Genomic DNA, 15,723 nt, shown 5'->3' on the forward strand with positions numbered 1-15,723 from the left:
GACTTTGGCGGATGGCATCCTTCACCAATCACTCCTGCTTGCACAATGTGCAGCACAGCTTCATTGACGATATTGTCATCGTGCGGGCGACAAAGGACATTCCCGCTGGCACAGAAATCCTCATTCGGTATCGCGAGCGTGCCACTGATTTCCCCAAGGCCGCTCAGGCCTCAGAGCGTTTTGAGTCATCCCACCCACTATTTAGTCATTCTAGATAGCCTCGGGTGGTCATCCCCTCACTACCTTTCGTATCACCTCGTTCACCTCTTTATGTTAATATTCAGCGCAATTTAAGAAAGGTCCGCCTAGCCTAGTGTAAGCTTCTTCCCCAATCAAAACGATCTCGCTTTTTACGATTCAGACTCGGACATCATTGACTATTTCTAGCCAACAGAGATAATGGCCACCCCTTCCCAATCTACCCAGAAAGAGGTCTCCATAGTCAAAGCTTCAGTTGATGATGCATCGGCTATAAAACAAATTGTTGATTCTGCGTATGCCAAATATATCGACCGCATTGGCAAACCACCCGCTCCAATGTCGGAGGATTACTATTCGGTAATCCAAACAAGTCAAGTTTTTATCTTGAAAGAGCACAATAGATCCTCGATCGGTGCAATTACGCTCAGTTTTGATGATGGCTCCAAGACAGTGAAGATCGATAACTTAGTTGTCGACCCTGCGGCACAGGGGCGCGGGTACGGTCGCGTTTTGATGAAACATGCAGAAAACCTCGCACTATCGCAAAATATCTTCGTATTGGAACTCTATACCAATGCCAAAATGTACGAAAATATTCGACTGTATGCAAAGTTGGGATTTATCGAGGAGGGACGGAGGACCGAAGATGGATTTGATCGGGTTTATTTCCGCAAAGCCTTGGATCGTGGTGGGAAAGCTTGAGGGGAGTAATAACACGGTACGCGTTTTATATAGGTATCTGGCCAAGTACCTAGGTAAAAACTTGAATACGATTTGAATTTGAAGTCCTACCAACTTCCAAGATTCCAAAGTCGAACGTCTCAGTCTTTCTTAAAGAAGCATTAATAGTCTGCTTCGCTTGGTGTCCAGCGAAAGAGCACATATACCAAGTACACAACGTAGCAAGTACTTCAAGTAAAATTAGCTTCGAACCTCAAAATACCTAGGCATAGGAGGGTATTGGAAGAGACTTACGCAGACTAATGGACCGGTGGGAGCGAGAAGTGCTGGGCAGACAAATGAATTTGAGCCACACCCCGGATTGCTTCCTACGCCGATGCAAGTAAAGTTCTGCGAACACTGCAATATCATCGGCTTTGCCAAGATCAGAGGACCAAATGAGTACATACACATTGTCCCATAGAATTGCGGTATATTTGGTTTACGGCACAGAGTCCGCAAGTACCGTTGATACAACTTTGCGATACCGTACATTAATTTAATCCGCGAGTCAGCTCACGTCCCGAGGTTCTTCCGATTAATTATAACATGCAAAGGTGAGAATACTCACATCTTTTCCACATGTGCCATAATTTCGCGGGTCATATGTGGTATTCGTACAAGAACCTGCGCAGCGGTTTCTTGTAGTTCCATTGCACTGTTCATTACCTCAAGTGGTCAGTTCCGTGATCTCGGACAATCCAATGTATCTGGATAAAATACATTGCTGTACCACACGATCCATAATTTGCGGCAGTAGTATTTAAATTGACGCAAACACCATTACAGCATGTTGGCGTTGATGCAGCACACTGTCATCAAATTAGATAATCTCACAAGCTGCAAATGCCGAAAGAAAAGACTCGCCGTTTTGCCACAAGCTCCACAGTTGGAAGAAGAAGTAAGAGATTGCTGCACGTTCCAAGCAGCAAGTCGGCGATGCCGCCGAGCACAAGAAGTAAACGGTTCAATCAGTAAATATTCAGAAAGACAAAAATGCGTGGGAGGGATAGCAAAACGTTGTGTTGCATGTACCGCAAGCAAGAGGGTTCGTCATAAGATTTGTGCATATCCCCCCCATAGCATGAAGGAGCCGTCGAGTTACACTATTGAATTAGGTCAAAGGTCAGCATGCTTACAGACGGCAAGCTCGAATGCCCATCACGAGGCGTTTATGAATAATGACATATTGCAGTCCCACAAGCACCGCAATTTCTGTTATCGGTTAATATACTAGTACAAACCGAGGAACAGCAATTGGGAATCGCTGCGGCCCACTTCATGAACAAAATTATTAGCATAAGCAAGGAAGCAAATATCCATAGATGTCGAGTGCGCGAAATCATGAACTTCATACTATTTTATTGCAGGCCTCACAGTTGAGAGGGTTGGTGACCATATTCGTGCACAGTCCACAACAACTAGGATTAGCAATAGGGCACTGAGAGTATATCAGTTCATAATCATGCATGGCTTTTATGGGTTTAGAATGGCGTACAATATTGTTACAAACCCCGCAGCTTGTCGAAGGTGTATTGAATTTGTACAGAGGCCTCCACAACATGTTGATTGAGTGACAGAGCACTAGATTGAATCAGCTTAGGTAGGCAGCAAAGGACAAGGAGATTTTAAATGGGCTTGAGCAGGGAGACAGATAACTAATACTGACTGTGATATTGCAAACACCGCAGTGGGTAGGTGATTTCAACAAATTAGTACACATTCCATAGCAGCAGGAAGAAGCCAGAGCGGTGCACTAATTATTGTAACTGTCCGTTAGAGACTCATATGACTTGAGGTGATCCAGCTCTTCGTAGAAGTATGGGATGATACATATAGTATTATTGTGAGATCCGCATGTTGAAGAGTTTGTATTAATATTAGTACAAATCCCTGAGCAGCATGTTGGCGACGTCGTCGAACACTGATATTTTAGTCAATTCCACGCAAGAATATGGCCAAAGAACGATAATTACGTTGTTAGAGCAACTCCAACATGCTGTTGTAGTGTTATTCAAATTAACGCATGTCCCAGCGCAACACGTTGCTTTCGTCGCGTCACACTAGGAATCAAGTATCGAGTTAGCGAGGGGAAAATGAAGTTCCAATGTTCTTTCTACATACAGTCATATAGTTTCTCAGAGTGTCAAATGGGCTTCTTTCACTAGTGCTCACTATATCGGTGCACGTTCCACATTTAGATGGATTGGAACCCAAATCAGCGCAGAGTCCGGAGCAACATGCAGGTATTGTCCCTGTGCAGGGTACTGCAGCACAAGAGCCACAGAACTTGGGATCACTTTAGACGCTAGTAAAAGTACCATTGCAGCAGTCTGGCTGAGTGACAGAGCACTATCGTGGTAACTTTCAGTTAGACTGGGAATTACAAATACTGTCTGTCATGGTTTAACATACGCTGATATTGCATGCGCCACACCGAAGGGCATTTGAAAATAGATCTGAGCACATTCCATTGCAGCAGGCAGGTTTTGTTCCATTGCAAGTCGTAGCTGTACATGATCCACAGTGGGTTATATCTGTATTCAGATTCATGCAATTGCCTGAGCAACAGGTCGGGAGGGAAGCTGAGCACTACCGAACGCTCTTATTAACTGCCATATTTTGAAGTATACAATATTAGGAAAAACAGTCTCACAGTATTCTTGCAGGAACAACATCGCAGGGGGCTCGAATTGAGATCTGCACATGCCCCGGAGCAACAGGCAGGGGTGACACCCGGGCAGGGCATCGAGCTGCAAGATCCGCATAAATTCCGGTCATTATTGACGTTGGTACAACTTCCCGAACAACATTTTGGTTGTGAGGAGTTGCAAGAGGGCACTGAGCAGGGCCCGCAATGGATTGGATCGGTATTGAGATTCGTGCAATTCCCAGCGCAACAAGTAGCGCTTGAAGGACCACACTAAATAGGGACGCAATTGTTGAATACCCTAGATCCACTAATTGAGGTAACGAAGAAAATTGCACGACTAAATGTAACACTACTCGATCCACAATGCAGCGAACTAATATACAAGTCGTCGCATATTCCGGAGTAGTAGGCTGGGACGGTTCCAGGGCCGGGCGAAGCCGTACATCCACAGTATTTGGCATCGTTATTCAGATTAGTGCAGTTTCCAGAGTGGAATATAGTATCGGGGACATTGCACTGGATTTCATTCAGTATCAGTTTATGGGAGAAATACAAGGCCTGAAGACCGGACTCTTACTCCGTTTTTACATGATCCACAGTTGGAAGAATCGAATGCGAAGTCCCGGCATCTTCCACTGCAACAGCCAGATGTGATACCATCACACTATATAAGTTAATTCAAAGAATAGTAGAAGGGTCTGTGAAATTGCGAAAAATGACTAACCGACGTGGCCTCACAAGATCCACAATGAACCGGGCTGTTGTAATGATTAAAACATAAGCCAGAGCAACACCATGTGCCGTTCCCGATGCACTGTCACATATTCTTTTTGTGAGAGGTTCAACTTCAGGCATAATGGATTTTTTGAATGCCTACAGCAATATTACACCCCCCGCAGTTTGAGCTGTTGCTACTTAAATCGACGCACTTGCTTGAACAACAACTAGGTGGTTTTCCGGGACAAAGATGATTGACACAAGACGTGGCGCATGAACCGCAGTAATTAACATTGTTGGTTAGGTTGACGCATTTTCCAGAGCAACAGTCTGTCTATAGGGCACGGCACTTCCCGGCTGTTAGCTTAAAATATAGTATAGATGCCCAGGTGGGATTAGCCCGTGGATTTCATTGCCTCACAGTTATATTGCAAGATGATTGTAGTTCATCTGGGTAGGGGGAGCCTATAGGGTTTTCGGCTCCAAAAGACGAAGGTTGACGAGTACACTATTCCCAAAAGTGTTCAGTTAGTAATTTTATGTATTGATAGAACAATTCAAGTTGATTAGATGCCCAGAGTCATCGGGCACCTGGGCAACCTGAGTACTTGCAGTATCTGATGGAAACGAGGATGCACATTCAGCGACATTTTGAGTGTTAATAGCGGCGGATTCTTTTGTCACAAAATTTTCTGAGGTTTTAAACTCTGAAAAGCCAATAAATAGCGCTAAATTGCTCCTGTGCCTTTAGTAATGTTAGGTTTGAGAAGATAGCTGTTTCTTACCAAAGGCAAGAATTGAAGGCGACAGGACTTTCGTATCCTCCAGGACTGCCATCTTAAGAAACGAAGATTAATATGTGTCGACAACTCCTACGCAGTCAGATGGGGATAGCATTTTACATTTCAGGGTCCTTGACCATTCATATACCGCATTTTTCGCGCCAATTATTCATTGCCGCAGTTTGGGGTGAAGATGCAACGGTGCGTTGAACCTAGCAAGATCCAGAGTCAATTTTGTGTTACCTTTTCTCCATTGTGCTAATCAATATAGCCTTTTGAGTGGTCAATTTTGTGGCACTGTATGAATTTGACAATATGTGAAACTTAATGTAGATTTGAATAACACAAACTGATTTTTGCTACTCTTGGATACGAAATTTTGAGGGCCCAACCCATTTGAACTTGTTTAAGACAGAGTTAGTCTGTTAAGTTATAAACAATATTAATCTGGTTAAACACGCGTATGGGTAGAAAACTTATCCATGTTTAACATACATCGTGATCAGCAAAAAGACATCATCACTCCACCCCTCAAGTTAAGAAATTTGGCTAGGATTGAACAGATAGCCGGATCTATTGGAGGGCCAAATCAGGAAGCCATAATGAAACCTCCATATGCATAGTCTGTTAGCGAAGATTATCAATATACTATTTTTTGGGAATACCTAGGCCTTATAATTGATCGATCTTCGTCTTTGGAGTTTGCTCATCAAAGACGCTTGAGTAATTGCCATTGCCACATTAACTTGAGCCTGGTGAAGGTCTACCAATACCAAAGGCCCTGGGGATTTTAAATGAGTTTTGTATTATAAAGTAAATATTCGAGATGTCTATTGCGATGGAGCATAGAGATGTAGGTCTAGGACGTCATCAATTAATATGGGCATCGAATAGGCAAAGTTTTGAAATTGAATGAAGATAATTGTTTATTGTATTGATATTGATCAGCCAAATAGGTATACATGGGAATCTTCATAATTGATTGGCTTGCCAAGCAAAACGAAGCAATCCTTTGAGAATATGTACAGGTTTCCATTTCCAGACAAGAGTGCCAACGAAAATTTTCGAGAATGATAGTAGATGGTCGTTGTGAAGAGAAGGTGATAATGTAGCAAAGGTGCAGGTCATTTGTGCGAACTTAAACCCCGGAGAATGTCATCTAGACGGAAGGCGAAAGCTTGAGAAGGTATTAAAAAGATGTGCATCATCAAATGAAACGTAATGCACGGTCGTAAACATGAAACAGCATGCGACGGATTCGGCCTGAGAAAAATATAATGCCGAGCGTAATATGAAGTCGCGAAAATAATATCATCGTCGCCACATCCGCGAAGGAGGTTCATTGAAGTCGTCTTTGCTGGAGCGTTCGCTTGCACCTTCTGAAGGGTATGCGGGCTCCGTTGTAATCTCGATGGTGGTCTCTTGGTACACCTTTCCAATGGGACCCATTTCAACACCAGGCTGAACGATGTTGTCGGTTGATCCATCCCGGTCAGGATCATCGTCGTGCAAACCCATTCTCCGTGTATTGGGGTCAGCGGTGATGGTTGTTAAGTGAGTGTCGCCTCGGCGTCCTTTGCTACTAGCAAATTTGTTGTAAGACCGGTCATGGCTAGGCTCGGAGTCGATGATGAGGTTGCGACGGGTAACGGTATAAAGGATGACATCTACAAGGCCGGAACTTGTAATAATAGCGCCTAGTTTGATGTCAGTTCCATTTGGATGGTGATAGCGTTGGATAATTATTCGAAGAGGACACTTACCAGCACAGCAGAAAAATGTGAGAGATGGAGAATCTCCGTTCGCCGTAGCCATACGCCCAGCAGCTAATGGCAAGGAGAGAACGATGTAGACAATGGGGTAAATGGTCATGTATCCAACAACACGACGCAGACGCTTGAGACTCTCCAGTTGGCTGTTTCCAAGAATCGAGGATGCAGCAATCTGCCTCCGGAGCTGGAAATACATGATCGCGTAGAGAGCGACCGTTCCGAATTCTGCCAGGAAAATCCAGATGTAATGGGTCCAAAGACGAACTGTCTCATGCTCTTCGTTGATCCAGCACCAGGCACCCGATGGGACATAGACATCAGCTCCGTACATTGCAAGGGGAATGATCACAATCAGAGCGATAAATGCCCAAACGCCGCATACAAAGGATACGAAGACTCTATATGACATCTTCCGCCCCCAGACAACAAGTAAGAAGGTGTGGAAGGCAATGGCCAGGACGAAGAGACCCGATCCAGGATCACCGATCTGAAGCCACAAGCCTTGCAAAAAGCAGCCGGCGGTGCCAGATTTGATCTGGTCCGTGACGATCCATCTTAAACAAATTAAGAAAGCGAGGGATTGTTGGAAATCTGCAAGAATGAGGTTGTAGATAAGAATGATATACTGGTTGTAACCAATATACCTGGCGTAGCTGGATTTCCAGAAAATCAGACGATATGTGATGAAGGCGAGTAGAGTTCCTGTGGCAAGAAATGAGAGCAAGGCCATGACAGAAATGGCGATAAGACCACGCCGTTGTACGGCTGGCAATGGATTAATGTCCAAAGTCACATCGTTTGTCAACCGAGGGTGAAGTGGGCTGCTGGAGGCCATGTCCCGCTGCAACATGCTGAGAAGGAGTGCAGACATGTTGAAAAGCGTAGTTTAGTAATGAGAGTCGTTTCTTTGCCTGAATTCCGCCAACGACCATCGGCTGTAGAGAGACTGGAGGGCGGTTCGTGCCAAGCCAGGAAGACCTCAACCTTGTTGCTCGCGTGCGTGATAACGAAAAGCCAAGTCCACCAGCCGAGTGAGATGAGTGAGGGTGATATGCGTTGCAAGAAAATTCAGCAAGAGTTTTCTCCTCACTCACTAATGGCTAGGCGGAACTGGATGGGAATAGACGCTCCGCAACGGCAGGGGTATGGACCAGGATTATTAAAGTAACAAAGATCAGGGCCGAGGTGATGGGACTTAATCCACAAAGAAACCATGGACGGCCTCAGCGAACTCTATTGCCAATAGGTTAAGGAGAACAACGATGGAATTTCAACACACAGACCATTGTGTTGTCAATGACTTAGTTTCCAGAAATTTGGAACCTTCGATGCGGAGCCCACCCAGGATCATCTCCGTTAGGGTGCCCCGAAGTGGGCTCACGTCCAGTATGGAGGCAAATAACCCCAGTGCTCAATGCAACAAGATCCAAATTAGCAATCATAGTATCCACTTTGGGCGGACACGACCCCTCTCTGAACAGGGGCGTGGGTGTGGGTTCGAAGAACATTCTGCGATAGCAATGTCTAACCTTTAACGAACCGGGTGAAAGTTTGGTCCAGACGGCTATATCCACCCACGATCATCGTCCGAGCGTGCGCTGCACGGCATGGGAACGATGTAAAGGGGGAGTGGAAAAATTAGCTGCAGGGCCGACCGCACCAAGGATGTCTTAATTTCAAGCAAAGGCGTTGAGAAACTGGGGAAATAGTGAGAAACCAGAAAGCGCCACAGAAAGTTTGTCTCTCCGTGTGAGGCTGACACTTTCCCAGACGAGGCGACGGCGTCCAACGCCCGGATCTTTTCCTGCCAATGAAAGACTATATTTGCTAAAAATCCCTGTCATATCGATGCAAGGGCATCTAGTCGGGAAAGCCAACGGAAGACGCGGCCACGTTTCGCCGCGTGCCTAAATATGTACATTGTACTGACCCCCGCAGTAGTTTGTATCGTCTCATGAGTGCGAGCTCAGCTACGGAGTAGTTACAGAGCCTTCCGCTACTTTGGGTTAGATCTCCGTGCCTAAACAGGAGGGGCTTGATTTGCGTGGTCACAAATTTTGAGTGTTATTGTGTTATGTATTAGGGACCGTGGCCAATGGCCGTACATGACCAGGATCAACCCCCGCAGGAATTACGGAGTACATTGTATGTACATACATACTGTAGAATTGACTACTCCGTACTCCGTACTCAAATTCATGTGACGCTGCCAAGGGCGACCGTTCCAGAAAAAATGTAGATCGTTCGCAATAGTATGTACTCTCTCCGGAAGACGGAGTCGCTCAGAGTACAATATTGATCTTGCGGCCATTCGATTGGGCCGGTATAAGCTTCATTCCCATAATATGACGGCTTCCAACTGGCTCACGCTTTACCCCGTCTCCATCGGGGGGCCTTGCCGTGGGTAGCTGACGGGGGGCCAAGTTTCAACTGAGACCTGACCCGCTCACATCTTGCCCTAGGGAATTCCTTCTCAAGGCGTGGCATGCGTCATGTAAAGCGTAAGCAGAACTCTAACCTATATTCTTCAAAAAACATTCTCGACCCATTCAGTGCCGTTATAGTGAGTGATGGGATATGCCCCTTCTCGATATTCAGATATGCTGATCAACACTCAATATGATTGGGTTGCCGACCCGCCAACAGGGGCTGGCAGCCAGGTGGCAGCCATGTGCCGAGGAACAACAAGTAAGGGGGACAAGGTCGGCCCTGGCCCACAAATGGTCGAGATTTGCGGTGAGCCTTCCGGCTGGCTAGCGTTTTGTACGGAGTAAACGGAGACCTGATGGGGGTTTGATCATCCAAAATGGCCAACGAAGGATGAATACGCACTGGAACCAAACCCTTTCAAGCCGCTAGCAGCGATCTTGCGAATTGCAATGCGCTCCAGGGGAACCCACTTGTCTCCATCCGAAGGGAATCTTCTTCCCGGGTACGACAGCGCTCGGCTTTCGAGCTGTGGCAACAATTGGACTTCAGCTATCCCGGACCGGTTTAAGGGGGGGACGCTTGCCGGTAGGGTCGGATTTAAGGGGTTGATTGGCGAGTGACAAGCCCTCGTGGCCTCGACCCCACGTGGAAACTTCCGCTAATTTCCCTTTGTGAGCTTTTATACTCCGTAGCCAGCCACAAGCTTGTTTTCTTTCCAGCATGGCAGGTTGACGAGAATGCGGGTCATGAATCTTTAGAAAACCACGGTTCTGTCGGTTCAGAGTACCATGTTCACAAACCATAATCTTAATGGAGTCGCTGCTTCACCTGCCTGTTTCTTGTTAGTTGCCCCGCCCATCGCCGATCTGCATGCTGAACCACGGATGGACGCGGGATCTGGGCCTGAACTGGGCAAGGGGTGTCATTGTATCTCTGATCCATTGGATATTAAGCTGATAAACTTCAGTCAAAGGGTCGAAGTGCAAAAAAAGACAAGCCCCGCAGTCTTTTGACTTCAGCCTGAATCACGGAGATTAAAAGGGACTCATTTTCCGATAGTAGCTAGCTACAACCACCATGATGGTTGGGACTATTTACCCAATCTAGACCATTTCAGGTTCTTCGAGTACGGAACACCCCCGTAATCCGTACATGCCACTGATTTGGCCTGTGTGCCCTAAATTTGTGAACATACATCTGGTTTGCCCAGCTGCGAACTTCAAGTTGAACCCATGCGATCGTTGACAGAACAGGGAATAAGATCGCCACCGAAGGATTGTCATCCGACATTCACCTGATAGATAAGTAGAGTTCTTAAGTTCGTGTTATCTGCATACTGTACTTAGGTACAAGTTTTCATAGCATACGTCAAAGTGCCCCAAAATTGAGAATAAACTAAACTAACGTTGAAAAGAACGAGCAAGGTTCATGCACAACTGTCGATCTCCATGTCTTAGATAACCGTTTGCCCAATTCAGCTATGTAATTGACGGCACTTCTCATCCCATGTGATTGTATGTAACCGTAGATCACAATGTGGACGGCGCTATTAACCTTAAGATACATAGTACATCGTACATTCTCTTGGCTCGTGCCGAGAAGATCACCAAGTGATTGGAACAAGCGTCCCAGCTTCTTGGATTTCGGCGGCAATGGTGTCAATTTAGGTTTACCTGCCTGCGACCGTGCCAAAGCATCAACTAGGGTTAGATCCACCGCATAATCCATGGATGGCATCTCTTTGACAAGGAGCTAATGAATTCAAACGCGGAGGTTCCGATCATTATCAAGCTGAAGCTCATGCACTCCGCTGTTAAGTTGTACTCTTTGTAGCTGGTATTAACTGAACCTATGATTGTCCATCCGGTCTTCGCACATCCACATTGAATTTTCACTATGTATAGTATTTTCGAACTCCGATATTCCCGAGGAACACCCGCGGCAGATCTCAATACCTTGTAGCACTAGATGGACTCTGCGATTATCTCTCCAATGAATAGGGGTATGCATTGGATCGTCCGGGCCATCGATTGTACTGTATAGAGGAGAGTTGCGCTCTCAAGACCATTTTTCAGCAGGAGAGCAACTCTATTTTTCGGATCATCAAAGACGACATCCTCGTCGATCCTAGTCCAGGCAGAGCACCGTGAGCTCCCTTGAGATGGGACTATACACGGGGCCAAGTTCGAGTAAGCAACAGGTCGGCTCTTGATCTGGTTCAGGCGGCTGTATACGCTTCTCATTTCTTGCCGGATCGGGTATCAGTATACCCACAAGGTATCTTCCCGATTTCGTTGGATCCATGCCGAATGCTAGAATGATCACCCGGTCATCTTCTACTTCCTTGATTTTCATCAGCTACTCTGCTACCTTGACTGAACCAAACTTTCGGTCATGACGCCAAGTGAGTTGGAAATCAGCAAACCAGATCTCACAGTCGTGATTGACAGCCTTCTCGGTGACATTCCGAGGGTGGTCGAAGAGGCAAAGAACGTGTAAGAAGCCGGGAAGGAGATAGGGCTGTAAAAGGAGTCCCCAACTCAGTAAAAAGCTGCGATGCTATTTGAAATCAAGAATTCCAAGGAACATAACCTGGGGCCGCATAGTGGAAGACGCTGCCCAGGTGTCGAGCAGGGGCCAATTCATCCCAACATCGTCATTCTGAGGAATGGCCCGAGCAAAGCAGTCCAAAATATCATTGGGGTCGTTTGGTTGTAAGAAATGACGACTGCCATGGAAAACGCCAAAAAAAATATGATAAATACCAGTAGAAAGAGGGGAATACGGGAGCACTCCAGGGCTCTCGGGGTCAAGTGTATATTCAGGCAGTTTGGTCTGCTCATCTCATCTGTGATATCGAGCAGCTACTAGTGGGCGGAAAGCAGCGCAGGACTGGCAGGCCAACCAAGGAGATGGATGCGCCACCTGAGCAGCATACGTAAAGAGGCAGGAATGGCGTCTTCTCCTTGCATCATTGATATTAACCATGTCTCGTTTAGATGGTGACGCACATGCTCGCAGTCTTCGCCTGCGACCTTTTCGGGGAAGAGGTGCCGCCTCGATCGGGTGAGAAACGCTCATTAATCATATTTTTGTCGTCGCCGCTGTCTTCCTATCTCATTCTTCGTAATACTTGATTGGAAAGAAGCGTATCTGAGCTAGAACGGACCGTGGACGCGTTGGCATATGAACTTCGGGCCTATAGTGGTCAGAGGGAAGTGAGATGAGAATTCAATGCTAGTAGCCCTTCAAGCCCTGGAGGTTGCTGCCATGTATCACCAGTACCGACTCGGAGCAGGAAGAGGGCTTGTTAAGAATTGGATTCTGAGTGACAAAGTAACTTTCCATCCTAACCAGACCTCGGGAATTCTTCTATCATTTCCCACAGGCAAACCGTTCAAGACCATGGGCCGTAGTATAACCTTAAAGATTTATAGAAGCTTATTATCACAACCTTGGAAGGGACAACATAAATTTTCCACTCAACAAGGAGCTCATGCATTCATCAATCATAAAAAAAAGGTCCAGGGGGTCCAAGAGCTCAGTAAACCAACGATATCAGCGCTAGCACTCAAAACCTATATCAGGCGCGAGGTATAGAGGATAGGGGAGTGGGTATCATCATCGTCAACAACATCAACATCAACATCAAACCAAGATCAGTCCGCTCGCTCGCTACAATCATGTAATATATCCATCCATCATTCCATCCTCCTCACTATCATATCCATCTTATCCCATCCTATGCTGGGGATCATTTCACCAGCAAATGCTACCACCCGAGCTATGCGGTGAATGAAAAGAAAAAAGAATTTTGCATGAAGATCTCGCATCCCATTTCGCACCTCATCGATGCAATCTTATCTGCGTCGCGAATTCCGCGAATCGCGACGACCGGCAATAGGCGAGCGATCATCCTCTTCATCCTCCTCCTCAACAGGAGCAGGGGTGCGTCGCTCAGTCCGTCTCTTCGGTCTCCTCCTCCGATTCGAACTGATGTTACTGGCCGAATCATCCGGAGCAAGTGAGCGATCATCATCAAAGATGCCATCGTCAGTCCCGCTTTCCCACGCATTGACGGAGAAAGGTGTGCCCATGCGCGCTTCGACGGTTGAGCCGCGCCGACTTTGGTTCGCGACTGCGAGTCCCGCACCGCGTTCGCGGAGGGCGTGTCGGACGACTTCGGCTTTTAGGTGGAGGGCTTCGAATGCGTCTTCGAGGGCCTCCATTCCGAGGAAGATGTCGCGTTCGACTTCGGCCAGTGCGGCGATCTCCATTTCTTCGTCTAGTGCGATTGGGCCGCCGAAGGATGCGGGCGATGAAGGGTTGCCGTTTGGCTGACTGGCCGGTCGACTCTTGTCCATGTAGTTGGGTGTTGCTCCGCGGGAGATTCCGCCTGTGGTGAGGGGTGTACTGGAGCGGTTGCTGTTCCAGTGTGAACCTGATGCAGGGACGGAGTCCTCTGCGCCGCTACGGAGGAAGCCGTCGAACCGGCCGGAGATCAGGATCTCCCATTCATCGTCGCTGATCGCGGCTAGTGTGGCGAGGACGTGGTGCAGAGCAGGATTGTTGAGCATGAACATGGCTGCTTCAGGGTCGCGGGGGAGAGAGGAAAGTCGATATAATCTTTGGATTGCCAGTGAGGATGAGACAAGGGCGGAGGGTTTTGGTCGAGGTTTTTCATCGTCAGATCGTGGGATGGGCGTTGAGGAGTTGATACCAAGAAGGGCGCAGAACAAAGAGCGCTGGTGAGATTCAAGGTGGGTGAGCATGGCGAAGGTCAAAGTCTCGTCATCAACTTCGTCGGGTGCACTGCTGGCGTCTTCATTTTGCTCCGAGAGCCATTTGTCTACCGCCACCTTCGTCTTGCGAGATTGCCGAATGAAGTGGTCACGGTACTCCTCAGGGACATCGACATCAAGCTTCTGCATTGGGATGTGTTCTTCCCCAGGCAAATCGGAATCTAGACTTGAATGCGCCATGATGAACGGCGGCCACATAGGAAGCTCACGACGCCCCGAAACAAGCTCGAGAACTTCTCCCCAGCTCACAGCCTCTTGTGGTTCCTCCTCTGGTTCGCGCCCGCACATCAAACAGTTGCATGGTTCAGACGAGATATCGCGCGCAAAGACAGCCTCCAGCCTGTCGAGCAGGCGTCGAGCTACAGATCGGTAACCCGTTGCGACAGCCAACGAGCCGCTCTTGCTCATCACTTTTTGATAGTCATCGAGAAGACGGTTATACCGATCGAAGACCTTTGCAGCAGCTAGTTGAGGTTGAGTAGCTTGCTGGGCGAACGGATCCGTCAAACCAGGGTTACCTAATAGAGTCCGGGGAACTTTGTTTTCCAGACCGCCATCTTTCAGCAAGTAATCAACCCTGGGAATCGTCACGGGCATTTCGGGCGGCGGTGGGGGAGGAGGAGGGCCACCGAAACCAGGGCTAGAAACAACCGGTCTTCCGTAGTCGATTGATTCATCGCTAGGGGTATGTCGATGGGAGTTGGAGGATCGAATCTGGTTGCGCGAGGGAGGCTTTGTCGTCGGAGGGGTCATCGGCTTGCGTGGTACGGTATATTGTTGGTTGGGGGCAATGGAGGTAGCATCAGATCCGTTTGTTGATTCCGCGGTGGCATCCCGGACAGTGATGTTTGACCGCTGCGGCGACAAAGTCGAGCGACTGGAGCGTTTGGAAGGCTTTTTCTCATCGGTCTTGGATTTGGAGGATGATTTATGGACTGTTCGCGTCGACGAGGATTCCTTTTCGGGTTTGGACGACGATGACTTTGATTTGGGGGTTTCTGCGCGAGTCGTCTTACTTGACTTTGTTCCATCATCTCTCTTGGAACGAAGACTAGACGACGATCTGTTGACCTCGGCTCTGATTTTGATGTTGGATGCTTTCTTCTTCGTCTTTTCCTTTTCTTTATCCTTGTCCGATGCCTTGTCGTCTTCACCCACGGCTGGACTACCCCTTCGAGAGGTCGGTTGGTCACTGAGACCTGTCAAGGGCGGACTCGGAGGGGCTTTTGGGTTCTCAGCACGGGCGTGACCCGCTCCATTGGCCTTGCCATTATCTTGATCGTGCTCGGTCACATCGGTGGGGTCCGGGGTAGGAATATTGGCGGTACGGACATCCTCCTTACTATGAGCTTTGGAGAAGTTTGGGTAGGGCAGGCTTGACCTCGACTCTAAGAACGAGGCGGTGCCCGAGATGGCAGTATCGACGCCAGGCATCGAGGCCCTGCGGGGTGGTTGTGGTGCGGTGTGGGAGATCGAAGAAGTGGAGGAGGCAGCCGGTGGTTCAGGCTGGGGATCCTTGGTTGACGACGATACCCGGGAGGAGCGTCCTTGGGACGGACGCTTCAGGCCTTGTTTGGTGGTGACGATGGAGGATTTGGAGGATTTGGACTTCTTAGGTTGATTAGGTCTCACCGGAAAAAACATGG

At 47.8% G+C, this 15,723-nt stretch overlaps 4 protein-coding genes across 4 annotated transcripts; 2 read left to right on the plus strand and 2 right to left on the minus strand.

The window, feature by feature from the left end:
- Positions 1–11: 11 nt before the first annotated feature.
- Positions 12–218, plus strand: N7533_009792 (uncharacterized protein; the record flags this gene model as incomplete). The annotated part of the gene is made up of 1 exon (XM_057106442.1): positions 12–218. One exon carries the CDS (start codon positions 12–14, stop codon positions 216–218), a length of 207 nt encoding a protein of 68 aa, XP_056957891.1.
- Positions 219–399: 181 nt separating this feature from the next.
- On the plus strand, positions 400–903 carry N7533_009793 (GNAT family N-acetyltransferase; the record flags this gene model as incomplete). Its single annotated transcript, XM_057106443.1, has 1 exon — positions 400–903. The coding sequence occupies one exon, from the start codon at positions 400–402 to the stop codon at positions 901–903; it is 504 nt and encodes a 167-aa protein (XP_056957892.1).
- A 5,481-nt stretch (positions 904–6,384) lies between these two features.
- On the minus strand, positions 6,385–7,716 carry gprC (the record flags this gene model as incomplete). The annotated part of the gene is made up of 2 exons (XM_057106444.1): positions 6,385–6,770; positions 6,837–7,716. 2 exons carry the CDS (start codon positions 7,714–7,716, stop codon positions 6,385–6,387), a joined length of 1,266 nt encoding a protein of 421 aa, XP_056957893.1.
- Positions 7,717–13,135: 5,419 nt separating this feature from the next.
- On the minus strand, positions 13,136–15,721 carry N7533_009795 (uncharacterized protein; the record flags this gene model as incomplete). The annotated part of the gene is made up of 1 exon (XM_057106445.1): positions 13,136–15,721. One exon carries the CDS (start codon positions 15,719–15,721, stop codon positions 13,136–13,138), a length of 2,586 nt encoding a protein of 861 aa, XP_056957894.1.
- Positions 15,722–15,723: the final 2 nt, after the last annotated feature.

This window comes from Penicillium manginii (assembly GCF_028828005.1).
Source record: "Penicillium manginii strain IBT 31320 chromosome Unknown utg000006l:1.0-4164085.0:1.0-4166146.0, whole genome shotgun sequence".
Lineage (NCBI taxonomy): Eukaryota > Fungi > Ascomycota > Eurotiomycetes > Eurotiales > Aspergillaceae > Penicillium > Penicillium manginii.